The sequence below is a fragment of the Setaria italica genome, chromosome VI (genome assembly GCF_000263155.2).
Source record: "Setaria italica strain Yugu1 chromosome VI, Setaria_italica_v2.0, whole genome shotgun sequence".
Lineage (NCBI taxonomy): Eukaryota > Viridiplantae > Streptophyta > Magnoliopsida > Poales > Poaceae > Setaria > Setaria italica.
In genome coordinates this window covers 5,249,682-5,277,670 of record NC_028455.1, presented here as the reverse complement: position 1 = coordinate 5,277,670, position 27,989 = coordinate 5,249,682, and the positions used below count along the sequence as shown (strand labels likewise).

General features: G+C 44.7%; 2 protein-coding genes across 2 annotated transcripts; one reads left to right on the top strand and one right to left on the bottom strand.

The window, feature by feature from the left end:
- Positions 1 to 375: 375 nt before the first annotated feature.
- Positions 376 to 13,717, bottom strand: LOC101754256 (aquaporin NIP3-3). The gene is made up of 6 exons (XM_022827717.1): positions 13,691 to 13,717; positions 13,242 to 13,597; positions 12,611 to 12,670; positions 12,502 to 12,567; positions 12,225 to 12,385; positions 376 to 536 (listed from the first exon to the last, which is right to left on the bottom strand). The coding sequence occupies exons 1-6, from the start codon at positions 13,715 to 13,717 to the stop codon at positions 376 to 378; spliced, it is 831 nt and encodes a 276-aa protein (XP_022683452.1).
- A 7,107-nt stretch (positions 13,718 to 20,824) lies between these two features.
- LOC101753859 (aquaporin NIP3-2) lies at positions 20,825 to 21,995 on the top strand. Its single transcript, XM_004974384.3, has 4 exons — positions 20,825 to 21,037; positions 21,147 to 21,572; positions 21,666 to 21,727; positions 21,851 to 21,995. Exons 1-4 carry the CDS (start codon positions 20,837 to 20,839, stop codon positions 21,993 to 21,995), a joined length of 834 nt encoding a protein of 277 aa, XP_004974441.2. The 5' UTR covers positions 20,825 to 20,836.
- Positions 21,996 to 27,989: the final 5,994 nt, after the last annotated feature.

Genomic DNA, 27,989 nt, shown 5'->3' with positions numbered 1-27,989 from the left:
GCAGGTGATAAATGTAGAGAACAAGTTTTTTTAGTGTAACAGGGGGAGAGAATCCCCACCTTTTTCATTCAACGTTGCAAGCTCAATAAAACAAGGAGTTCGGCAATTTTACAAAGCGGGAGTTTGATTCCCTAATGGTTACATATTGAAAAGAAAGGAGTGATACCAGGCACCAGTAACGGTAGCCGGCAGGCTAGAGTTTGGCTTCATCTTTGCAGGTGGCAAGAAGGCGAGCGAGGGATGGAATGAGCCTGCTGAAGACCATGTCGTTCCTGTGCTTCCAGAGTTGCCATACACAGAGGAGGAGGTAGCTGGAGAATGCCATCATCGGGATGTGCAGTGGTCTGGGGATGTCCCAAAGGTTTGCCCCATTACCTAGGACGGGATGCTGACGCCGAGGTGCCCCCAGAATGGGGCGGCGAAGGGGCAGTGCATGGCCATGTGGTCGGGTGACTCAGCGCTGGAGCTGCAGAGCTCGCAATTGTCATTGTCAATTATGTTCTTGAGGAGGAGGTTCATCTTGTAGTGGATTTGCCCTTGCACCAGCAGCTAGCCAAAGAATCGAACATGAGGGAGGGGCGTGATTGAGCCAGACAAACTTGTAGAAGGTGCAATTGTCGTGCACGCGGGCTGCCATGGTGGCTTTGTAGACCGGGCCAGCGCGCAGGATGCTATCGCTTGCCGCCAGCGTGCAGTGTCAAGTGTCCCGGCCAGCTGAGAGCTCAACATCATCCAATAACTCCTGCTGGGCACTGAGCTCATCCTACGCTACTCGTGATAGCCGCGACACGAAGTGGTCATGCAGTGGCATGCCCAGAACCTCGGCCACCGAGGCGTTCGGTTTGGTGGAGTGACTGTGAAGAGCGGGCATAGTGTCTGCGAGCTGCCCAACCTACAGCCAGTTATCGAACCAGAATGAGGTGGAATGTCTATTCCCAACCGTGGAGGTCATTATGGCGCGATAGACAAGTAGCATCTTCTTCTGGTCGTCGAAGTGCGCCCCCTGGATGCGCGCAGCAAGAGTAGCCAGTGATATGTGTCCGTTGAGCCAAAGCGCCCAGGCGGAGGTACCGGGGTGGTGCAATCGGTGCAAGAGCTTCAGCAGCAGGCATTAAGGCAAGTACATTGCTACATGTCAGCGGTCTTATATGTCGTCTCATGCAGTGCCATATAGAATTTTTGCTGATGTGGAAAAGAGAGAGTAAGGAGAGATAAAGAAATTGTCGTTTCGTGAAACAATCACCTCATAGGCTAAATTTTAGGATTATGAGACCACTACTCTACCATTGTGCGAGTTATGGTTGCCATGTAACTCACAATATTTCTTTATTACATCCACAAATCAAGAGATTTTAGATTATTATAAGACAACCAAAAACATAAACTATTGTAGTGTTTGTCTCCTAAATCGACTCAAAATTACGTGTTAATGCATGAGACAGCACCAATGTACTTGCTCTTAGTTGAGGATCCCCAAGTCTTTAACGCTAGGACCGCCTTGTTCCTTGGGCACACACAGGCGTTCCCACACCACTAAGCACTAACACTGGATGCGCCAGATGTTGATTCTCCATCTATCATCTATCGGTCAACTTTTTTCTTTATATGTCATAATGTGCTGCTAGCTATAGGCCACCTGCTGTAATTTGTGTCATTACCATTGCATTTTGTGCTCCATTAGCCATATACGATAGATAAAGTTGGTGTCCCTTATAATCCATCGTCTTCATAATATATGAGAGGAGAGCCACTGTCAGCGAGGATGACATATAGCGATAGGCCCATGGCGGAGGTGACATTTTGGTTGGGGCGACGAAGAAGAAGCATAGAGGTCACGAGCTGCTCCATGTGGTGGCGTTAGTTATATTGTGACAATATTAAATCTACTATGATTATGGACGGTGTTTTCAATCTCAAGGGAATCAAAAAATAGATGAAAGATGATTAGATCACGTCCCTACAAGTAAATTAATCCTTCCGGATCCTTATGTATACTTGATCAAGAAGAGGGGGCCTTTATTTTCCAACTTGATGAATAAAAGTTGCACCAAGGTGTACCTATCGCTTGCTATTGGTCGAGTGCAGAGCTCAACAAACTTTGTCCATGGATTTTTGGAACTTGTCACCTAGCTTGAAATTGCTTGGGGTGAATCTAGTGGGGTATATAGGGGAGGTTCTTAGGCCCCCCTCCACGCACACTCCCTCAAGGCTTGGAGCTGCATGGAGGAAGGAGGGAGGGAGGAGTACATGATAACGGAACTGTAAATTGACTATTACAACTAAATCACCTCTCATTTATTTCACTAAGATTGCTGCATTGCTAAATCATGCCACTGGCTCCCAGTTCTCTTCCTGTCTTACAAGGTCTAAACTGAAGGTGCAAGCATTTAATGATATGTTATGCCACAGTCGTTAACCCAAAGGTGAAAGATTAGGCAGGCGATGATCTACTCTATACGTCCAACTCGAATTCACAATTGAGCCTTTCTTCAGGCTTCAACATCCTCTGCACTGCGGTCTCCTTCATTGTCAGAGAAAGAAGCATTACTAGATGTGCCGACTGCCTGCCGAGCAGACTTAGACGACACTTAGGGTGTGTTTGGTTGCTTGTATGATTTGGATCATGTATGGAATGGTTCAAAATAATAATGATCATTTTGTTTGGTTGGGTGAATTATACCAACCCATCCAGAATGAAGCCATCCCACTCAATACATTATTCTGATCATATTCAGTCAGCAGGAGGATAAGCCATCATTAATTCCAATGTCTAGTAGTGAGGCCAGGGCGTCTACAGCTGTACTGAAGCTGTCATCATCAGCCAGCCATCCCTTCCTTCCATGCCTAGAATTGCTGGAAATAGGGGCTTGGCATGACTTGTCAGAAGTTGTCAATCTTCCTCCGTCCATCAAGACCTTGGAGATTGGGCAAAATCCTAACCGAGTCCCATGAAAAGAGAGAGCCAAATGAGAGCACTCTCCACCCCTGTCGAACCTCCCTTGGAGCCCTCTTGAGCTCTACCTCCACCTTACCATATTTATGCTTAACTCTGCTCCCTCCGGCCATAGACCTCTCTTCTCTAGATATTTGCCTTGGTATGGATTTCAGTTCCAGAGTTTGGGATCTCTACCACGTCTCTGTAAGTTACGATATAACCCCAAATACCAAGGAATTTTTTCTGTTGGCTTCGTTCAGTCATTTTAGATTTAGGATTTCTGAGGAAGCAGTTGAACTTTGCCTCCATTCTATGCTTGGAGGTACTCCCAAAAACTTTCTTGTGCACCAGCTCGATGAGTACATTTTTTGTTTTGCTGTCTCCTGTAAGTAAGTGGGTCTTCTTGTTCTTCGTTTGCGCTCTTTTGCCTGCGACTTGTTCAGATTCTCCTTCCATATCTACACTGACTCTAGCTTTCAAAATGCTCTGGCTTTTACCAAAGTGGATTTTGGTCCTTCTTTCGATTGGAATCGTGTTGGTGCTAAGAACTCCAAAAGGGCAAATCTTTCCTATGCAAATGTGGTACGGTTGAACAAATGCCCTCTCTCTGGAGCGAATGCTACGCCTTTAGGGGCCTCTCCCAATAGTGGATTTGGTTCTTCATCTAGTTCGGGTACTTCATCTGGGCTTCATCATAGTTCATCGAAAATCCCTTTTGTTTCAAAACTTCGGTCTTCCAGAGATTGGTATTTCCACGAAAATCGGTGTTTGATCGTCTAAACTTTCCTCCCAAGAATGCAACATGAATTTTTCGAAATTCAAACTCTCAACAGGCCATCCCGACTACAAGGTCAAAATGCCTACTTTTCTCGCAGCCCAATACTGTTGCAGGTGGTCACATTTACTGCAAAAGGTGTTTATCTTTCAACCACACTCGGTTTTCATGTAGTAATCAGACTAAATGTTGGCAATGCAAGCGTGAAGCTCATATTATGAAGGCATGCCCACAGTTACATAGTCATCAAGGTAACTCTAGAGTGTCACATCATTCTTTCACTAGCTCCTTTTCATCGGAAGTTAATACACATAATTGGAAAGAAAATTGTTGGGTTTCTTGGTTTAAGGCAAAGGGCTCGCTGACGGATGGACCCAGCTCAAGTGGGCCACCACGTTTCTCCTCTCTCCAAGAATTTGGTCAAGTGGTTTTAGGCTTTGCCTTCCTCGACCCCCTAGCTAGAGCAAGAAAACCACGCTCACGAAGGAAACACCAGTGATACAGTTGAGGTGATCGCCGGGGAACCTTGTTCCTCAACAGCGAAAATGGTGTTCCTTGACATTGATCCTGCACCTATGATGCTGCCAGGCTTCTCACACGTTCTGGTGGAAGGAAGGGAACCCTTCATTCGGATGGTGACGCCAAGGTCGAAGCAATGAAGACCTCATCATCACGGTTTCTCATCTTCCCCCGGGTGAGATTCCCTTTGTTGAGCTCAGAAACTCTATTCTTGACCTGCTAGTTGATCAGTATGGGCTGCAAGTTAGAGACATTCAGAGATGTCCTTTCAGTCGTGGTCAGGCTTATGTTAGGCTAGCAAGGATTTCAGATAGAGATGGTCTAGTTTTCCATAGCCCTCATATGCACCATGGTCTGAGATTTGATTTTGTCAATCACAATAGAGGTGCCAATGCGAGGAGAGTCAATTTCAAAAGAGAGTGCTGGTTGATGCTTATTGGTTATCCCCTGGATTACTGTTCAAATGAGTAAATTGGGGATACCATCAAGTCTTTTGGGAAATAGATAATGTGCTGGCTAGAATTATCATCAAGGCTAGAGTCACAGATTTGGTGGATATACCACACTACATTGTTATCTCTGAAGGAGATGATTTTGAGGAAGTGTCCCTAACTGTCCAGTGTGAAATACTTCAGCAGCACATAATGGGTGGTTTGCTACAGGATGAGGACATTCCTCCTGGAGGACCACAGGACAATTTCAACTTCCCAGGTTTGGGGCTTGGGCAACCTGGTCTTCAACATGGTCCCCCTAAAGATGGCCCCAGCCTCAACCACTAGATCCTGCACCTGTTAATGATTTGCATTAGAATAACATCCCTAACCTGAATGTTGATCTAATGGTACTAGACAACAATGACAACAATCCCCAACAGGAGGAGATCATACCTAATGACTTGGAAATTGAGCAAGAGAATGTTCAAGAGCTGCCTATAGAAGACAATCCTCAAGTCATCTTCTCCCTGTAATAAGGATCCTCTGCCAATTCCTCATCAGTTAATATGGAAGCTCCTATGAATAATGCCGGATCACCATTTACCCTACCTACACAAGAACAACCTGCTGAAGACCCTATGCCAGAGATTGTAGTTGGTTTATAGGCTCCTGCTCCTAATTTTGTGCTCCTGAAGTATAGCTGGAGGATCTGGTACAGGATGCCCATATAGTAGGTCATGAGATAATAAATCGCCAACTAGCACCCCTACACATTGCTCAGGAAGAAGAGTTAGTGCTTGATCTGCAGGCTCCTGTCCCTAATTTAATTGCTCCTAAAGTTCAGCTAGAGGGCCTAGCACAGGAGGCCCACATAGCAGTTCCAGAGATCATGAATCACCAACTAGTACCTCTACATATTGCTCAGGAAGAAGGGCGTATGCAAGAGCCTCAAAATGAACCAGTAGTCAACCTAAATATGAACATAAATGTGGGTCTCTCTAGGATTTTGGGCCAACCTGCTCTGGACCCAGGACTCAATGATTTTTTTAGGAAAATGGTATAGCCCAGCAAGTCTCATCCAGACTTATATAGACTCTAGGCCAAGTTCTTTTCCCCTATTGGCTGTCCTGAACATGTGGTAGAAATTCCAAAAGATTGGGCCTCTTTCTTCATAGTGATGCTGCTGTCTCCTGGAAATTTTGAATGAGAAAATCTTTCCTTTCCTCCAAAGCATGGAAGCTTATGCTCACCTGTAATGATGGGGGGTCGATGATGCCCTTTGCCATTCCAGCTTCCTGCCTTGAAAATACAGATCCTAGATTCTATTTCCCTATGAATGAAAATAATGAGCAGAATGAGAATAGGCCTCCTATCACTGCTACTCCCAACACCCCTTCTGATTCAGTGGGTAGTTTTGATCCACTGGTGGAAACCAGTAACATGAGAAGTTTAAGGCTGAGGGTGAGAAATAATGGTTTCAAACAAGACAGCTGCACCAAGAAGGATTGCTTTGCTTGCTCGACTTCACCACCATGCCTCTCTTTATAGGAAATCAAGAAAATTAGAGAGTCTGCATGCATGATTGCCCCAAGGACTCTGTCTGATGATACTCTGCATTCCAAATTGAAGACTGGAAAGGCTGTAGGAGAGAAAAAGACCCCCAAGAAAGCAACCTCTAGCAAGACTACCTCAAGCAAGCTGGAGAAGGGGAAGAAGAAGAAAGTAGATCAAGATCATGATGAACCAAGGAAGAAGTCCAAGAACTAAGGAGATGATCAAGCTCCTTCCTTTTTGGCAACCTTCATCTTAGGCTGGGATAGCTTTTGTTCCTTTTTAGATCCAATTGCAGCTCTGTCTGCCTTTACTTTACTGGTTGTCTAAGAACAACCTCTGGTTTCTCCTTCCTATGCTGCCCTTTATGGTTTCTCTCTAGTTGGATTCCTTGGGCTCTGATGGTGAACTCATTTTATGCTAGCAATAGTATTGGAATATGTCCTCCTTTATATGATGCTTGTGTCCCTATTTGGCTTGTTCTGGCAAGCTGTGCTTGTAGGAATCTAGACAGCTCTCTTGACTTGCTTCTGAAATGAATAGATCATATCCTAAAAGAGCCTGGCTGATCTTAAGTTGGAATATCAGAGGAATCAACTCTAAAGAGAAGTGGGATGCTATTAAAAGTAAAATTGCAGAATCCAAGTGTGATATTGTTTGCCTGCAGGAAACAAAAACAGAATTCTTTGGTGCGCAATACCTTAAACATTTTTGTCCTCCTCAACTAGATAATTCTGAATTCCTGCCCTCCGCTGGTGCCTCTGGTGGAAGCCTCATTGTATGGAATGGTTCAAAGTTCTATGGCAATATAATCTTCCAGAATGCTTTTGCACAATCTGTTGAATTTTAGTGCAAGCTCTCAAGTGAAATCTGGATCCTAACCAACATATATGCACCTTGCACCCCTGAAGGAAAAGTAGAATTCCTGAATTGGTTTAAAGAGATAGAAATGGCGAAAGATATAAAATGGTTAATTGTTGGGGATTTCAACCTGATCTAATCACCTGAAAATAGAAACAATCCGGGAGGGAATTTACAGGAAATGTTTGCTTTCAATGAAGCTGCTAAGTGGAACTACCTCTAAAAGGATGCAAATATACTTGGACAAACAAGTAGTCAACTCCCCTCCTAGAAATGCTAGATTGGTTCTTCACCTCAAATGCTTGGACTACCATCATACCTAATATTGTGGTCTCTACTCTCTCTAGGGATATAACTGATCACACCTCATGTCTCATATCTGCCACCACAAGTATTCCAAGACCACAGTTATTTAGATTCGAAAATTACTGGCTAGAACATGAAAACTTCCAGGCTGTACTGAACCATGGTTGGAACATCCCTGTCACTAATTCTAACAAAACTATAAAAATTAGTGCCAAGTTCAAAAATTTGAGAAGAGCTTTCAAAGTATGGAAGAACTAGCTCCCAAACCTAGCCAAAACTATACAAAACTGCACGGAGGTAATTGCCTTTCTGGATACATTGGAGGAAAGTAGAGACCTTAGTCTGGAGGAATGGAACTTCAGATCAATCATCCAAGGCCAATTATAGTCTCTTCTATATCAGCAAAGGATCTATTGAAAGCAAAAGGGAACAGTGAAATGGGTCAAATTTGGAGATGAATGCACTAAATTCTTTCATGCAAATACCTCCATTAAGCATAGAAAGAATACGATAACTATGTTAAGGGATGATTCTGGACAGGAACACTATGATCATGAGACTAAAGCTCAACTACTTTGGAATGCTTTTAAAGAGAGACTTGGAACCTCTGAGTACTCCCAGATGTTTCTTGATTTAGGTTCCCTCCTGGACCCTGTCACTGATTTAGATTGGCTGGAAATCCCCTTCTCTAAGGAGGAAATTGATAACATCATTGTTGATCTGCCTAACCATAAATCCCTTGGTCCTGATGGATTTAATGGTGAGTTCCTTAAAAAATTCTGGCCCTTAATTGCTCAAGAATTTTATGATCTATGTGAGCGGTTTTTTGAAGTAAACATCTGCCTCAAAAGTAGAAATGGGTCTTTCATCACCTTGGTTCCTAAGGTAGACTGTTCAATTTTAGCTGGGGATTTCAAGCCCATTTCTCCGTTAAACTCGTCCATAAAACTCATCACTAAGCTCATAGCAGAAAGGCTTCAAGCTATAATTAGAAGATTAATTCACAAGAATCTATATGGCTTCATCAAAACCAGAACCATCCATGACTGCTCAGCCTGGGCTTTTGAGTATTTGCACCTCTGCAAAAGTTCCAAGAAGGAAATGATCATTTTGAAAATAGATTTTGAAAAGACCTTTGACAAAATAGAGCACCAAGCAATCCTCGAAGTTTTGGCCAGTAAAGGCTTTGGAGATAAGTGGGTTGGGTGGATCAGAGACATCCTTTCAACTGGAACTTCATATGTTCTGTTAATGGTGTGTCGGGAAAACAATTCATTGCAAGAGAGGACTGAGACAAGGTGATCCCTTATCACCTCTCATGTTTGTTCTAACAGCTAGTCTCCATCAGTCAATAGTCAATAAAGCAAAGAATGATGGATTACTCAACTTACCACTCCCCATGAGAGCTAGAACTAATTTCCCAATTGTGCAATATGCAGACGACACATTAATCATTATGGAAGCATGTCCCCAGTAACTCTTAGTCCTTAAAAATCTGTTAAACTCTTTTGCTGAATCAACTGGCCTAAAAGTGAACTTTAGCGAAACAGTGATAGTTCCAATCAATCTATCCAATGAGAAAATAGAGATACTCGCCAACAGTTTGGCTGTCAGAAAGGAAGCTTACCTTTTACCTATTTAGGTTTACTCCTTGGAACCACAAAGCTCAAAATAGAAGACTTTTTACCCCTGGTCCAGAAGATTGAAAGAAGACTCATCTGCACCTCTGCCTTCCTATCTCCAGCTAGCAAATTTGAGATGGTTAATTCAGTATTCTCATCATCCTTAGTCTTTGTCTGCTGCACCATGAAACTTCACAAAGGTGTGATTAAGCAGTTTGACAAATACCGCAAGCACCACCTATGGAGAGGTTAAGACATCAATGCTAAGTAGCCACCAAAGGCAACGCCAATGGTATGCCTTCCTAAAAAGGAAGTGGGATCGGAAGTAATTAACATTTCAACTCATAAAGATGCTCTTTTGTTGCAATTCCTGCACATGTTCTACTCAAGGGCTGATATCCCTTGGGTACACTTAGTCTGGGACAACTACTATGCCAATGGTCATTTGCCAGGATACTAGAAGAAAGGGTCCTTCTGGTGGAGGAACATTGTGAAACTTCTTGACAATTTCAAAGGCATAGCATCAGGATCAGTACAAGAGGGATCAATAATCCTTTTTTGGCAAGATCTATGGAATGGTCAAGTCCCTATGCAAAGGTTTCAAGAGCTATTTTCATTTGCTTAAAATCCCAGGATCACATATCACAATGTTGTTAGCCTTCATGATTTCCCCCAAAACTTCCACCTCCTACTATCCATACAAGCTTATTCCCAATATCAAGAGTTACAGAACATAATTGGCTCCATCCAACAGCAAGGAGGAAGGATGAATGGAGTTATATTCGAGGTAATGCCTCCTTTTCTGCTGACAAAGCTTATAAAAGTTTAATTGGTCACAGACAAGTCCATCCAATCTTCAAATAGCTCTGAAAATCGAAGTGCCAGATGAAACACAAATTCTTCTTCTGGCTCTGCTAAGACGAAAGAGAATGGTTCTTGATTCTTATACTTGTGATCTCTGCATCATCCAAAGACTAGAAATAGTAGCTCACTTGTTCCTTAGATGCAATTTCACCAAGGCTTGCTGGCAGTCCATTGGCATCTCGGTTGTAACTACAAGGCCAATTCTATGGATCTTCAAGCAAATTAAACAGCAACTGGGAGTTCCTTTCTTTATGATCATTATCCTTATGACCTGGAGTATCTGGATAACAAGAAATGATTGGATCTTTAACAACGTTGACCCAACTATTATAGCCTGCAAAAGGAAATTTGTTGTTGAATTCTCCTTGGTACTTCTTAGAGCAAAGCCTAACTCGCTTCAAGACATGGAATCCTGGTTGCAGGCCCTGTAATTTAAATTAGATCTCCTTGTTTGTTTTCTCCCGCTTTGTTTTAGAATCTGGAGACTTTGTGCACCCTTTCTTTATTTTATTTTTAATTAATTAATCAGTAGTGGCGTGCCCCTCCTATTTCTCTAAAAAACATTATTCTACTAATAGGAGTGAACCATATGGTATAATTAAATTGGTTGAACCCTCACCATCGAGGATCATCTATGCATACATCAAGTGGTGCATGCAAACAAACACACCACTGTCTCCAGTAGCCATAGTACAACCGGTGAAGAATAAAATGCATGATCCTAATGATGGATCGATCCGCGCATGGCGACTAATGATATGATAATCCGGCCGGGCAGTACAGCTCAACCTGCACGGTGCTGATGACCTTGATGGCATGGATGAATCGACCGCGACATGGCCGGAGGTCGTCAAAGCCGGAGCCATCGGTATCCGTCGCGTTCCGTGACGGGGAGAGAGCGAGAAAAACCCACCGTTGCCGATGAAGCGAATGAACAACGGCGATCCCAGGCGAATAGTCATCGGCCGGTGAGCTGTCCGGTTTCTTATTTCAAAATGTTTCCAATATCTTTTTCTGCGCATCGTTAAAATGTTTCCAATATCAAGCCACAAGACAAGTGGAAATCACAGGCAACGCTACTCGGTTAATCTTAATCCGTGTGGCCACTAGCACGTACGAGTAGACATGCTGCTACAGTGCTACTCGGTCTCCACCAGCGACCTTTGCTCAGGCCGTCTAGCACGTACACAGTGACGGCTTATCTTTCTTCAGGCTGTCACTGTTATTTTGAAAGTTAGACGGCCACTGAATTTTCACTAGCAATTCGTCGTTGTGTCGTGTGCTAGTGACGTGCCTTATCAGCACCGAGAGGCGAGAGCGATCGGTGGATGAACTGTTCTTGCACCTGCAGGGAGCGCAAAGAAGAATCATAAAAAATTATCCTGCCACCAACTATTACCATAGCTTTGGCTTACACTAAAAGTTCTATCATTTTCGCTATAAAATTAGTAGCTTTGACACGTCGTTGACCAGCTGACAGCTAGAATCCCGTCCGGGCTGCAAAATGATGGCCCACGAGAGATGCAGGCCTATGTGGGCTTGCAGCTCGTGAAGCAGGCTGTTTTTTTTTCTGAACCCCTGTCTGTATGGTGGTGGGTCTGTGGTCACGGCTCATTTAACGGCCCATGTGTACGTGTGATGTGCCTAAATTTCTTGAATATAAGCTTGATCTGTAATTGTAGTATAATTTACTGCTCAAAAGTTCAGCTTTTTACCAAGTTTTTCTTTTTTTGGAAACCCAGCTTTTTACCTAGTAGTTCTTGCAGAATAAAACTATCTGAATTTGGACAATACATGTCAGACACAATTTTTTCCCGTTTTTAGGATCCCTGACAGATTCTTGAAGGAGATTAGGAGAATAAACGAGCATCAACATAGAGCTCAAAGATGTTACATTATGTACATCTGGAAGAAACCGATAAGAGAAGGGGGGCAATGAACTGTACAAATGATGCAATTAACATTGTACAATGCATCCACACTTCAACGACTCCTACGAAGCCGAGAGTCATAATCCAACTTGCCACTTGACCATAGAGTCAGAATAATTGTCATGTATTTATATTCAGGTAGTATCAGAATGGTCCTGGAAACACATGTCCCCTGCAAAAACCTATGCAGTCACACAGGACTTCTTATTCTTATGCAGATGCAGAGACAGAGGACTTCTTATTGTTAAGATTAACATTCATTAAAATTTCTTACCTATTGGTAACTACTCCCTCCGTTCCAAATTATAAGTCGTTTTAGCTTTTTTAGATGCATAGATATTATTATGCATCTAGATATAAGGTATATCTAAGTGCATAACAAGATTTATGAATCTAAAAAAATCAAAACGACCTGTAATTTGGGACGGAGGAAGTAGAGCTTAATTGCAACACAAGCCCCAGTTCCAGCTATAGCACCCAGAGGGGTTGCCACCATATACATCCAAATCTGAGTGTATCTCCCAGTGGTTATTGCTGGACCAATGCTGCGTGCAGGATTCATCATCGATGCTCCTGTTGATGGCATGCTCATAAGATAAAAAAAAAGGCAATATATTTTTCAAAAAAATCTCAAGTTTAGGCCCACAAGACAGCTCCTTATGAAAAGTGTTTCTGAGTCATTCCATCTGTTATCTGTACATACCCTGCGACAAGAGCGTTCATCATTACTTCTGCCCCAACTGCCACTGCTATCAACTCTTTCACCTGAAAACAGTGATGAGAATATCGTGCAATTGAAAAAGGGGCGCAAATGGGGATCAGTTGCAAGTGCGGTGATGAGCAACAAAAGTACAAATATCATGATAAAGTAAGAACGCTTCGACAGCAAAGACGGGGTTGGCCGTGCAACCCAAATTGTGTTCTCTGCGAAGCAACTCAGGAGACGGGGCTCCACATGTTCACCGCATGCAATTACACAAGGAATGTCTGGGCTCAACTAAGCGAGTGGACGAGGTGCCCGGCCATTGAACCAGAACGTTGGGCTCCACATGACACTCTGCATGACTGGTGGACGGCTTTAGCAGGCGCGCAGGTCGCTGACAAAAGAGGATTCAGATCTCTCATCATCTTAGTTTTGTGGGAAGTTTGGAAAGAGCGCAACGCGCGAGTTTTCCATCGACAGGAGCAATCCTTTCCCCGTTTAGTAGCTCGCATAAGGGACGAGGCAACTACGTGGGTATCGGCCGGTGCTGTGCACCTCGACCGGTTTTTGGACGCCGCAAGGCGCAGTTGAGTGTATATAAGGGCGTTTTTTCAGTTTACCTTCTGCCAGTGAGCTAAGCTCGCAGTGCGCAGCATGTAATTTTTCTAAATTGTTTCGCCTTCGGGCACTCCCCTTTTTTAATATAGCGGCAGCTCTCCTGCCAGCTCGTTTCAAAAAAAAAAAAGAACGCTTCGACAGTCCCAAACTTGGGCACGGTGGCGATCCCAGGGTTCACCGGATGGTAGATCCCCTTGACAGTGAAGGAAGCGGTGATGGAGCCAAGAATTTGTGCAGTCATGTAAGGAAGAAGGTGAGCAAGTGGGAGGTGGCCAAAAGCAGACATGGCGATGCTGACTGCCGGTTTCAGATGGCAGCCAGATATGTGGATGAGGGACAGCACGAGAATCGTGACAGCTAAACCGGCAGATGTTGCAATGCCAAGTAGGCTCTCAACTCCGTCATGCTGCTCATTCATGATTATGGTGGAAAGCACGGTGATGTTTAATATGAATGTGCCAAGAAACTCCGCAATCACCTGCAAGAACAATAGCCCATCAAGGTCAGGATTACATCTGAAGAAAACTGAGAGTTAATTATCTGCTAAAGTGGTAAGGTTTTGTAATTTTACCTTCTTGATAAGAGGAACTGCTTTCATCTTTGATAAGCCTTGATTCCATCGGTGATAATGAGTTGCATGTGCATCAAAGGATTCAGCAGGATTAGCATCAGGATGTGAGCTGATACTGCCAGCATTGATCAACTACAATGGCATGACCTTGGAGCTTGCAGCCCTTGGGGAAATGATGATGGAAATCTTGTTGCTCTCACTTGACTGCACTGGAGGGACTGTAACTGCAGCTGGATCCATGCCGTGCTTCTGCTCTTCCTCTCAAAGGCAAGCTACCAAACCTCACTAGAAATGGATTAAACTGGATGGCAACGCTGAACTCTACTGTTTTGATCACTGATGCCCAAAGGAATTCTGTTATTGAGGCTCTTATTTTGCTTTGTTATCGTGTGCACAACATGCGCCGCAGCTGCTGTTGTCGAAACCAAGCTGCCTCCAAATTTACAGCAGCGCAGGTGCTGAATTCATGGGGTCTTTGTTTGAAAGACCGAATCATGGGTTTTGGAAAGGCGGGAAAAAATACGGCAGAGAAGGATTAGAATGCTAGAACAATGTAAGGCTCCGTTTGGATACACAATGCTAAACTTTAGCACAGTGTTAAACTTTAGCACTCCATTTGAGGGTGCTAAAGTTTAGCACTTGGGGTTGTTTGGATACAGTGCTAAAGTTTAGCACATTGGGTGAGAAATGACTACATTGCCCTCATTTATGACTGGCTTGGGAAAAAGTGGAGAGGAGAGAGAGGGGGGCAGCAGGGGAAAAAATGAGCTTGGGACCACTTTTAGCACCCATTAGCACCTTTTAGCACCCCTTGGGTGTGCTAAAGAAAATGGAGGTGCTAAACTTTAGCACACCCCTTTTAGCACCCCTGTTTGGGAGCCCAAGTGCTAAAAGGTGTTAAAAAGTGGGGTGCTAAAGTTTAGCACCCCCTCTCCAAACGGGGCCTAAGTATGATAACAATGTCAACACGCAGGTAGTGTTCAGTTATCAAATGAGAGCTCTTAACAGCTGTATTTATTCAATAATAACCGAGATGGAGCACCAACCTAGACTTTCCTTGGACCAGTCTACCAGTGCTAATACTTTTCTAGTTTAATGGCTCTGCTCGACCAAGCCATTTGATTATAAGTACTACTGGCACTTATAATCAAATGATTACAAACTCATCTGCTTGTAAATTCATTGTGTAAAATAACTCGTCCCTCCTGCCAATAAATCAGATCAAGAGTGATTCCTCGTCTATCCTGTCAGGGGCCAAGTCAGGCGAGCAGTGGATTATATCACCCCTAAATAACAAGGTTTGGTTTCCAGAAGTATCTCCACGCTGAGCGCTTCGCAGCGCCCTGAATAACAAAAAGGCTGCACAAAACTTGGTTCTCATGGATGAAGTGTTTGAGTAGACAGAAGAAGAAGCTGCTACACGAAGTGAAAACCGGTGCTCGGGAGACAGATTTATTTTTCTTGGTGATAGTTTGAAGGCTTTCTCAGCCTATCCAAAGCTTGAAATATCTTCCTGTTGTGCCAGCAGCCAACTCCGGCGTCCATTTTTGAGACTCTGGAGAAGATGTGCCCTTTTAATTCTACTTAGTTGGACAGTCAGAAAATCGTATAAAAATGGTCGGTTAAGGCATTTGAGAATATTAGCATTGGGCCTGCTGGAGGAAGAGGACGGATGGGATGCCCCCTTCAAAATATCTGTTTTGTTTATCTTTTTCGAGCTCGCCACCATGTATTATAGGTGTGAGGCACGATTTGGCTCCAGCCATTTTATATGGGCTCGCTCCCCCGCCCCTCCCCCTCCAAGAATGAATGAGCTGCTCAGACCTTCCACCCACAATGTCCTGTGTGGCTACCATCAGGTGTTGAAAAACAGAAGGATTTGACGCCGCTCACTAAATTCTGTGGTTAATAAAATTTGTAAATCGATGGTTACTGAACAATTGCTTCAGTTCTTTTATTGTTTTATAAAATCAAATGGAACTGGTGCAAAAGGAAGTCGATTTGTCGTCCACAGTTTTCTTGTCGACGCGAAGGGGCAAGCGCCAAATCTAAAGATTCCTTAAGTTTTCGTACGGCTTCTTTTTCCAATGATCAATCTTCGAGAGAATGCGAGCGAATTCAAGAGCATGGCAGCTCTACTTTTGTAGCCTTTTTTGTTTGGTTGCCTACGCTTACTCTCCAGGACAACCCTATTTATATGATAGGCCCGGCCCCTTTCCCCTATCCCTCCCTTCACGAATATAGTGGAAAAGGGCCCCCTCTAGAGCATTCCTTTGAATCAATGGGTTAGGATATGAGGAAGCTTAGTTTGACCACTCCTCCATTCATTTCCAATACTGATCGTGTCAGTCCTTGCAAGTTCAACTCATTGTGCCAGGGCATCACTTTGAGCTTTCGCATGATGGGTCAGCGAGGAAATGGGAACATACTTACTACTCGACGATTCAACCATTCATGGTTGGTGTGGCTTTGCAAAGAAGAAATGAGGATCTACTAGCCAATCACGAAATAAGCTCGTCCCTTCCTTTCCTGAATAGCTAGACGGACAAGAAAGAAATTGTCATCAACATTAGGGAGTTTTGCAGGTCCTTAAGAGAAGATTATCCAGCCAGCAAGTTGAGCAGTTCTCACTCTGTTTGGACTGGACACGTGTTAGCTGTAGGAAGTATGGTTACGAAAGTCAATAAATTCCTGTTTCAATCATAATATTACTTAGCCGCTGGCGCAAAGCGTGTTGGGCCTGCGCCGGGGATGAAACCTTTCCTAGAAGGAAGCTCCAATCGATCTAGAAAGAAGAACTCGCAAGCTTCATCGAAAATGGGAAGGCAAAAGCAGCGAGATAAAGCATTGATATTGCACATGCCTATTATAAAACATACCTACCGGGATAAAAGTACCAGTTTGCGACTCCCAGGATCACCCATCGAACTGTAATATTAAAATGGGGTGATGGCTACGCCTTTAATTTTGTTTAAGGGCTGCTCGCCTTACTAAAGTACCAAAGGCTTTCACGGCTGACTTGCTCTTCCCACTGGAACAAGCTAAAAAGGACCCATCTTTGTCGAGAAGACTATGTAAAAGATCTGAAAGGTTATTCGATATCAAGGTTGATCCTCGACGCGCATCTCTTATTTCATGCACTTCCAACTTCTACTGAGTTGTTTAGAAGGCGCTTTCCGTTCTACGGTCCCTCGGAGCAAAGGGTTAGGCAGGTGAATAAAAAGTTTCTAAAGTCAAACCTAGCGGCTTTGCAATTGTTTCTCTTGGATTCCTCTCGAAGAAGAATAACCGACTTGAACCTAACGAAAATAAGAAAAGTTCATAAAATTTTATCCCCTTTTCGTGGAAGGGCTAGGACTTTATCTTTGTGTAGTAGCCTAGGCTAGGATAAAAAAATGTCTATAAGTCCAGTCAAGAGCATCTAGGCTGGGATGTTCTGAAAGTAAAGAAAGACGGTAAAGCCCATTTAAAAGAGTAACGAAATGAAGAAGTTCAAGATTGGTCTGCTGTTGTCATCATCTCTGATCAGTGGCTCGAATGGAATATTCTGACCTTGCTCAGTTGATCTCTTGTGTTGCTGTTCATATCGGCAAAATGTGTTGATCCTTATAGAAAATATATGTTGGAAGACCATGATGTGTTATTTAGGTACTTCTGCAGAGCAAAATGGGAGTAGAAAGATGACGCACTGCATCCCATATTCCTACACATGGAATCCAATCAATCCAAGTTCAAGACTCTACCAAAACCTCCAATGTAGAATCCCCGAAAATCTGAAAGCCTCCTTCAGCCATTAATCTTTCATGCTCACCATCCTCACTGATTTTAGCAAGTCGGGCCTCCTATGAGAGGCGCAAATACTAACAAATAAAATTTCCTTTAATTTATATGGTGAAAATCTTTATGGGTAGATAGAGTGCACTGAGCATGCATGGGGCCTGTGCCCCCCAAACCCTACACTCCTCTATCATTTCTCCCTTCTGCTACTCCTACTATACACCCTCTAACTCCACCATCGTCTCTCTCTCCAAGATTGTTTCGCCGGCCGCGAGGAGTTCAACTCTTTGAAGTGGGTTGATAAAGAAGATAATTGCTCTACCGCAAGCAGGATGTCCAGCATCGCCTTGCATGAGAGAATTTTGGTGTGGTGCGAGAACGAACATCAAGAGTTTTGGTGGTTTACAATAGGAGATAATTTTTTAGTGAATTCCTTATACAATACTTTTGATGTGCTTTTCCTGCTGCATGCACATCTCCAAAAGTTTGGTGAAAATAGGATTACCAAGTTTTCCAGTGGTTTATCATTTTGTTCACTTGATGCTTCTAGATCAGCGTAGATTTGTACTTGGATTTTATGAACAGAACTGTGGAGAGTCACACATCTCCAAATGCAATTGATAAATAGCTACGAAACTTAGTGGTTGCTCTCGGGCTGCTCATCTCCAAATGCCGCGCGGCTGTTTATTTTGGATGAAATTAGGGTTACTAAGATATTTCCAATGGCTTGTCATTTGTCCACTTGATGCCTCTAGATCAGGCGTGGTTTTATCCTTGAATTTTGTCAGAAGATCTATGCACATAATCAGACAGTGCTGACAAAGCTCTGAACCGGACTGGGATTCACATCTCTGCATTCAGAGCAGAGGGACGGCTACCGCGGCCGTGGTTACCGCACACGTTCCGGCAGCCGCATGGGTTGCCGCCGTGCGAGAGGAGATGCAGTGGGCACCTGCGGCCCGCGGCGGACATTCCCGGCCTCCATGCGAGCTCAAGCCGCGGCCGCTCGCTCGTCTCGGATCCTTGGTTGCTGCCGTTGAAGGCTTGAAGCGAGCGCCGGAGGAGGCCGGCCTTGCTGAGGAAGACGAAGAGGAACGAAGCGTAGCGCTTATGCTCGGGCATGAGAGAGTGATGACGGAGCTTCCCGATTCCGGCCGGGAGCACGGCGGCAGCGCCGGCGGCGGTCGGCGGTGGAAGATGTACCAAGACAGGAGTCCATTTGTAAACATAAGGGGGCAATTTGCAAATAATTGGATCGCGACTATTCATCGCGATCCAAGTTAGGGTTTATTTGTAAATACCCCGGGGCCATTTGCAAATAATTGGATCGCGACTATTAATCGCGATCCAAATAGGGGGCTATTTGCAACTACCAGGGGCTGTTCCGCAAAGCTTTCGGCGCCGGCGGCAATGGCACCCGGCGGCGCTGCTGCCCGCCGGCCACCGACGGCCTGCCTTCGCGCGCGTCCAGCGCTCCCCTCATCTGGTTCGCGCCCCCATTCCCTTCTTCCGGCCCACAGCACGTGCCCGCCGGGGCGTTGACCTTGGCATTCTTGCGTTCCTTGGAAACCATGGCGCTGATCCGGACACACACCTCTGCCGCTGCTGCGAATTCTGAGTTGCTGGCATGTGAGAGTCAAGGTAAATGAAATGACAGTCAATCCAATGATCCAACTCGTCCTTTGGGATAGATCGTGCGTTTCAGAGGATGGTAAAAATTACTTTTGAGAGGATGATAAAAATTAATTACTCATCTCATATGCACTATGTTGTTGTTGAAAATATTATAAAAATTCTTCTCTACTCACTATCAAAACTTTCAAAGCTCAAAGCTGGGTTCGAAATTTCTTGGGTTACCAATGATGTGCTAAGTTTCCTTGTGGTTATTCTATTAATTTCCGAGCATTTCTTCTGTTTCTTTGCTTCTCCAAAATCGATGTGTATTAACCTGTTTCAGAAACAATTTATTCTTGAAGTTCCATGTTTAACCTGTTTCAGAAACAATAAATCGATGTGGTATGTATTTTTGGATGTTAGAAACACTAATTTTTTTTGTTAGGGCAATGTTACTGCATAAAAGTTGGGCCCTTCCAAGGAGTTTCTGAAAGGCGGGAGCAAGGAAGTTGCTAAGAGCAATGTAAGTACACAAATTGCCAACGCTCTCTTCTGGAAATCTGGAGTACTTTCAGTAGTCAAACAGCAACTCGCAACAACTGTGTTTATTCATCATCTCTGAACTCCGATCCCTGGTTTATGACAGTACATAGCTTGCTCTGTTAGATGTTCATATCGGCACGACATGTTAATTCTCTTCTGATCTTTCTTTTCCAGAAAAGAATGCTGGTCCTTGCCGTCTCGTACGTACTTTTTTATTGCAAGCAGAACTGGACTATAGAGAGAGAGATTGTGCAAGCAAAAGCATCAGCTAGTGTTTGCAATTTGAGGACACAAATAAACAACCTCTGCTCAAGAGCAAGACATATAGAGGAGTTGACCTTGGCATTTCTGCCGTCCCCGAAGACCTTGGCTGCTGTAATTCTTGCGTAGTTGGTATCAGTAGGCACCGAAATTTGACTTGGCCAACTAAGGTATCTGATTTTCTGGAAGCCCAAGCCTGCCTCTTTTTGTCTCAGAACATTGGGAGACTTGCTTTCTTCAGACAAAGCAATGATTATATATGGATAGCAACGCAAGCACCTCTTATATACGAGGGAGGAAGACTCTTTGGATGTGATGATTGAAGCTGCCACTGGCTAGCTGCAACCATCCCGGCCGGCAAGTTCATTTGGTTAACTGGCCAGTGACTTGAGGCTACATGGCAGCACTTGCAGACATTTCAGGCAGGCAGTGTCAGCTCCAAGACACCAGCTGACTGACATGCTACTGATGATAGGTTCTACTAGTAATGTATCATCCATCAGGAATCAAGATGCATGTGTGTCCAGCAAAAGAGGCAAATTTTAGAGGAGACGGCATGAGGCGATAGGGGACACCTATGGAACTGGATATAAAGTATATCTGCAGTTTGCGTTGAACAGGTAAAATATGCCATCTCGTACTGCCATTTGGCGATTTGTGAATTTTAAGATTCACCCATGCCATGATGAGTTCATTTAACTCTGAGCTGATTGTTTTTTGTTCTTTTGGACAGGTACATCATATCTAATCACTTTCATGACAGCCAAAAAGAATGTCTCTTCCATCACAAAGCATCTCTTTATATATACCTTCAAATCCACACTGCCTTTCCCCTCATCGAAGAATTAGCTCGCGTCAGGAGGCATCACACAGGACTCGTCATTTGGTCACAGTCTCACAGAGTAAGTAGTTGTTTGACAGACGCTAATGGACCGTAGAAGAAGCGCCTCCATGGACGTCTCAGTGAGCATCCCTGCAGCAGCTTCTCCCATGGAGAACATGAGCGACGACAAGATAGCAATCGTCATCCCCCACAGGTCCCCGTCCAACAAGATCCTGCCACTAGGGTTCCAACTACAACAACACGAGCCATCACCTCATCCGCCTCCCACCGGCTTCGCCGAGAGGGTGGCGCTTCCTCTCATCAAGAAGGTAACTTACTAAGCTCACGCCATGAACTCGATCACTAGTTCACTACTACCTCGAGTGATGGATTATTCCCTTTGCCAATGTGTTTCGATCAATCGAACGCGTGATCCAGGTGGCGGCGGAGCTGCTGGGGACGTTCCTGCTGGTCTTCACGGTGCTGTCGGCGCTGATCACAGACGAGGCGCACGGCGGCGCGCTGGGCCTGCCAGGCGTGGCGGCGGCGGCGGGGATGGCCATAGTGGTCCTCGTCTCGTCCCTCGCCCACGTGTCCGGGGGCCACATGAACCCGGCGGTCAGCGCCGCCATGGCCGCGTTCGGACACCTGCCCCGGCCCCACCTCGCGCCCTACGTCGCCGCCCAGCTCCTCGGCTCCACCGCCGCCTCGTTCGCCGCCAAAGCGCTCTACGATCCTCTGAACATGGGCGCTACTGTCGCCACCGTGCCGACGATCGGCGGCGCCGAGGCGTTCGCCGTCGAGTTCGCCACTACGTTCGTCTTCCTCTTCGTCGTCACCGCCCTCGCCACCGATCCTAAAGCAGTAAGTACACTGTACTAAGTGCAAAATCCTGCAGCATTATTCGAAACTTGACAAATTGACATGACACCGGCCGCTGTTTGATCTCTGATGCAGGTGAAAGAGATGGTGGCAGTGGGAGCCGGGGCGGCGGTGGTGATGAGCGCCCTCGTCTCCGGGTACGTCGAAAGATTTATATGAAAACAAAATGATCAAATTGTTAGCTTCATTTTTTGATCGAGTAATTCAAGGTTTTTTTTAGAATTAAGTTGCGATGATGTCTGTTGGTTGAACACACGCAGGAAGTGGACGGGGGCGTCGATGAATCCGGCGAGAACGCTGGGGCCGGCGATTGCCACGGGGACGTACGCCAAGATCTGGGTCTACATGGTGGCTCCACCGCTGGGCGCCATTGCTGGGTCCGGAGCTTACCATGCGCTCAAGTGACGATCCATGGAACAAATTACATGTAGCACACGGCGGGAGTTTTAGCTGACTGTGTTCTCGATCGATGTGCGAAGGTTACATGCACGGGTTGGAAAGTGAAAACCACGCACGCACGTGGGATGCATGTATTGGTGGTTCATCTTGTAATCGTTGTGTTGTCTTCTCTACGAGACACGAGTGTCTCCAACCACACTAGGTGTGTTTGGTTGTGCTATGGCTTTTGAAAAAGCTGTTGTGAGCTGTGGACTGTGAAAAAGCGGCTGTGTAAGAAATATCTGTAATGCCTCTAAAGGTCTGTGAGTGTGTTTATATGCAAACCACTATTTTAGAAAGAAAAGAAAATAAATTTTATATGTTTTTCATCCATCAAAGTGATTGGTCCACATAAATACAACTATATCCATCAAAAGTTCTATACAATGATGCCATCCCTCAACATTACTCTCCTGCTCTCGCACTAACCAAAGCATCAGTTATCCTAGTACGAAGGTTATTCATGGTATCCTCATTCTCCACATCGTCACTCTCATCTCTTTGTGTTTGTCTCATGCCAAATGTATATTGTACCAACTAATCCTCATCATCATCACATCTCTTGAACTTCTTATCACACAAATTGTTGTCACGAATAAAATTATGCAATGCAAGACAAGCCATAATGATATGTTTCTGAGTACGAGGTGAGAAACTTGGCATGTCCTTGTTCAGAAGATCTAACTTGTTCTTTAATTATTTTTTTGTTCTCCTATCACCGGATTTTTCTGCAAACTTGGAAACAACATTCTTCCAATGGGTAGTAATGAAAATTCCCATCGGCCTATTCCCGGCTTCAATGTCTTCTTTGCAGGCATAATGCCTTAAAAAAGTATCACCCCAATCTGCCTTATCACCCATTCTTCAACCAACCAAAAATAAATCATAAGAACTAAAACGAAAGTGCTATATAACGCATTCCAACCCAAGAGACCCCTCTATATATGATCTGCTGATATGCTTATAGAGAGCTAATTATCTAATGTGCGGGGAAGACACAAACATGAGCTGTTCTAGAGATATCCAAGTACAAATGTTGACAGAAACATGAGCTGTTCTAGAGATATCCAACTATCAAGCCAAGACATAACTATCAAGCCAACTATCCAACTATTAAACTAGTGGGAAATAAATAAGCATAGATGTTCAAGTACAAATGTTGACTGATTATACATTTTTGAGTTATCATTTTGCATTTAACCTTACTGACTACAATGATTGTTCATACCTCAAGAAGTTCCTTTTCACAGGTAGCTTTCCGTTACCTGAACTGTTCTGCTTCCTATTTGATTTTGTGTTGTAGTTGTACCTGACAATATAAAACAATTGGAATATTGTAAATGATTTATTTAAAACAAGTGTTATAACAAGATTATAGATGAGACGGGAAAAGGAAGAGAACCTTGGGGGCGGTAGGTGTGCCGGGTGACCAAGAGAGAGGAGCAGGGGTAGGGGGCCGGCGATGGGGAGCCGGCAATGGGGGGCGGCGGACGGACGGTGGCCAACGGCGGTCGGCGTGTGACAGTTTGGGGCGGGCGAGGTGGGCTGTTGTGGCCGTCAGGGGGTGGGGGCGGACGTCAAGGGGCAGGAGGCCCGTGACCTAGTGCGGCGGCGGCAGTCCGAGGTAGGGGGCTGGTGACGGGGGCCTGGTGATGGGGGGCGGCGGACGGGCGGCGGTCGGCGTGCTCCAGTTGGTGGCAGGCGAGGCGGCCTGCTGCGGGCGTTAGGGGTGGTGGCGAGGGGCAGGAGGCTGGAGACCTGGTGCGGTGACGGCGGTCCGGGGCAGGGGCCGGTGACGGGGGCGGCGGACGGCCGGCCGGCGGCCAGGGGCGGCGGACCGCCTGGATCAGGCTGACGACACTGTGCGGGGGACAGGGGAGAGGAGCCGGTCTGGTACTTTTCGCGTGCAGGAGAGAATAGATCGGGAGAAAACAAAACGGTACATCATAACCAGTGGCAGGTGGATAATTCTTTGCCCCAAAAGCACTTGAAAGTAGGGGAGATAGGTGCTTTTGGATTTGTACTACCATAAAAGCTGCTTTTGGGCAAAAGCACCAATGGCTTTGGAACCCTTTGGTTGGCTCTTGGCTTTTGCAAAAGTAAAAGCAGGTTGGAAAGCCCAACCAAAGGGGGCCTAAGCTATAAGCTTTTTGTGCACAATTGTCGCCTTCACGGTTAGAGATAGAAATTAATAGAACAAAAGATAACTATTTTAACCCGTCTAACTTTTACGCTGGCAGTGGGTCTACACAGATCGGTGAATTTTGGGTTCAGAATTTCAGCCAAAGTTTTTGAGGAAACAGGAGGGGAATTCACTGCTGATTAATTAATATAAAAAATATAAAGTTTAATACATCTGAATATTAAGAAACAAAAAAGGAAATAAAGAAAATCAAAAGAATTACGGAGTTTCCTCTAGCCATGAAGACATTTGGGGTTTCAAACATCCTTTACTCTATGAATGACCTAACTAAAGATGAATTTGAACCGGCCAAGAGTCCCTTGGATCGTGAGATTTTTCCCTTTGAAAATCCAATGATTCCTAGACATCCAAATACTCCAGTACATGACAATAATAATTTCTATGAAGAAGGGGACTTGAAACTGACTTTTGAAGCTCTCCAGAATTGTATAGGGATCATCCCTCAAGCGAACAAACAGGCCTAAATGAATCCAACACTCCTGTGCAAAGGGGTAGCCAAGTAAAAGATGGAAGAGAGTTTCCTCCTCATCATGATGACATAAAACACAATTATAAGAGGGCTGGTGCATATGCCTCCTTCGAAGAATATTCCTTGTACTAAGAATGTCCTTCAAAACTAACCAGAAAAATACTCGATGCTTATTCTGACAGCGAGATTTCCATAGCCATTTAAAGATAGGATGAGTTTCCATAGCAGAAGAAAACAAGGGGCTGCCCCAAATGTATGTCCACAAATCTGTATTATCATTCAAATGTAGTTCCTGTAGATTTGATGCTAGTTGTAACAGCTAATCCATAGCTCATGAGAGAGGTAGGTGAAATATTTGCTCAATGTTCACAATTTCATATGCTTTCTGCAAAGAGATTTCCTTTTTCTTAGCAAAAGAGAGTAACTGTGGAAAGGTATGAGCTGGGACACAGCCACTCCATAGATCAAACTAAAGAGAGCAAGAGCCCCCATTGTTAATAGTGATTGTTGCTAAGCTTTTAAACTTATCCAACAGCTTAAGGATATCTATCCACCAAAAAGAACCTTTTTTAGCTGAACCTGGCAACCTTCCATGAAAATATTGCTTCTTCCAGAGCAAATGAACCCAAGGAATATCTTTTTTGTTATAAAATTTGTGGAGGTATTTGAGTAGTAAAGCCTCATTTTGAGTCCTAAGATTTATAATGCCTAGACCACCCTCCTCTTGTGGTAGACAGACCATTTCCCATGCTGCCTTTGGTGCTTTTTTATTGTTGATGTCTGAACCCCTCCAAAGGCAATGTTTTCTGTATTTATCAATCTATTTGTAAACTGATTTGGGCAGCATGAAAGTACACCTGTGGAACATTGGCAGGGCAGTGAGTATTGAATTTGTGAGTTGAAGTCTGCCTGCCTCTGACAAGAATGCTGATGTGGATAATAATATCCTCTCACATCTAGAGATCATGGGGAAAAATTCTTCAATTTTTGGCTTTGTTAATCCAAGTGGCAATCCTAAATAAGTGAAAGGAAGCCTGCCTATAGCACATCCAAAGACTTGGGATAACTCTTGTAACCTCTCTTATTTCATATTGATAGGGACAATCATAGACTTACTGTAATTAACTTTGAGGCCCGTTGAGACAGCAAAGGATTGTAGAATACCTTTCAGGTGGAGAAGTTGAGAATGGCAGCCCTCCATGATTATCAAAGTATCATCAGCATACTGAAAAATTGGGAAGTCTTGGTTGTGCAGAAGAGGAATGGGTAATTGAAGATGTCCTTGATTCTTCGCCTCATTCAAGAGGGTTTGTAGAAGGTCAGCTCCTAGAACAAAGAGGAGGGGGTGTCAGCCATACGACCCCGGGCCCACCAAAAGACTAGTATGGACCCACTCAAGGGGACGTACTCGTAACCTACCAGGACATGGAGACTACGCTACAGGGACATAGACTACATGGACTCCCAAAGGACTAGTCGGAATACAAGGAAACTACTTTGCCGAGTTAGAGTAGGACTCTGTAATCGTGTCCGACTAGTACTCTTGTACTCAAACTACCCTATAACCCTGCTCCCCTAGATATAAGGGCGGGCAGGGACCCCCTCCAAACAAGTTCAATCCAATACAAGCATACAACACATAGGACGTAGGGTATTACGCGATCTAGCGGCCCGAACCTGTTTAAATCATGTTCCTGCGTCACCATCGACTCCTTGATTTTGGCGATACCCACCAACCAAAACACTATCTCGAGTACTCCCTTGATCAGTTGCCGAGTTAAAACATCGACAGCTGGCGCGTCAGGTAAGGGCAATCGCCAAAATTCTCCGCGTGAGATCGATGGCTCCAATCGTCATCAAGCCTGCTTTTGCTTCCGAAGCGGGCGCAACCTTCATTTTCGGCTCCTAGCTCTGCATTGCCGATGGCATTGGAGGCTTCCAATGCCACGTCGTCGAAGAATAGGAGAAGAAGCATCTCGGCGGAAACTCTCATCGTCAAGAAGCAGAGGATCTCATCGAGAAAATTGAAATTTTCGATCTGAACAGCACCGAGTTCGACTACAGCTCGGATACAATTACAACTTGGACTAGTCCGTGTGAGCTGGTGATCAAGCCATCACGCGGGCCGGTTACAACTCCAAGTTGTTTCCCGTTTGGACTCCAAAACGCAATCACGGTCCATCAAAAAGCTTTATCCAAAGTCCAATCCAGACTGGAGCCAATCGAGGACTGCGACTGCGACTCAGAATCTCTTAAAGAATTCCCTTTATCAGGCCCAGCATAGGGTCTGGTAATCACATCAACTCTGCACGGCAGGTTCGTTTACTAGCTAGGGATGAAGCCACTCTTCCTCTCCCAGGACTATGAGTCGCGCCTAGTCGCTCACTTGGATATCCTCCCATATCAAGAAGGTACTCCATTGTCTCCAATCCATGAAGAAGGAAGCTCCACGGAAATTGCAATAGAAAGTTCTGTAAACTACTCTCTGGACAGAGAACTTTTTGTCGTTATTTCACCAAATAACGGAATGGGTACTAGCAATCAACATGAGAGAACTCCTCAACGGATAGGACAACTCGAAGAAGTCTCCCAAGATGAGTTATCAGCTATACCCCAGAAGGTGAGACTAGCGAGCAAAGAAATCAAAGAAGAGCAAGAAATACCCACAGAGTTGAACGTCACCGACTACTAGCTGCAAGCATTCCCATGGTAAACCTCGACAGGGCATTCAAGGTAGTCCAAGCACGAGAACACAACACCTCACTTGCAGCCGTCGCATCGATCAACCTCCTAACAACGCTCATGCCACAAGATAGGGTCAGTGAACTAATCGCACAATTGGCAGAACACACATACAGGCTCCTCAATAGGGAAGCACCAATTCCATCCATGCCCCGCAACCAAAGTGAACTCGAAGGCAGCAGGGACCTCGCAAGACACTCAAACCAACATGGTGGTGCTGTCAAATGGATAAGGGGAGAGAGGGCCACCCTGTCGAACCTCTCTTTTGCAGATGAATCTTTTCCCTAGGACCCCATTGAGTAGGATTGAAGAAGTGCCTGAGCTAAAGATGTTATGCATCCATTTTAGCCAAAGAGACCCAAAACCTTTGTGCCTCATGATTTCCATCATGGATGTGCGCTCAATTCTGTCAAAAGCTTTTTCAAAATCTAGTTTGATAATGACTATCTCTTTTCTTGATTTATGGCATAAGTGTAGATATTCAAAAGCCTAGGCTAAGCAATCTTGTATTGTTCTTGAGTGAATAAAACCATATTGATTTGTGTGC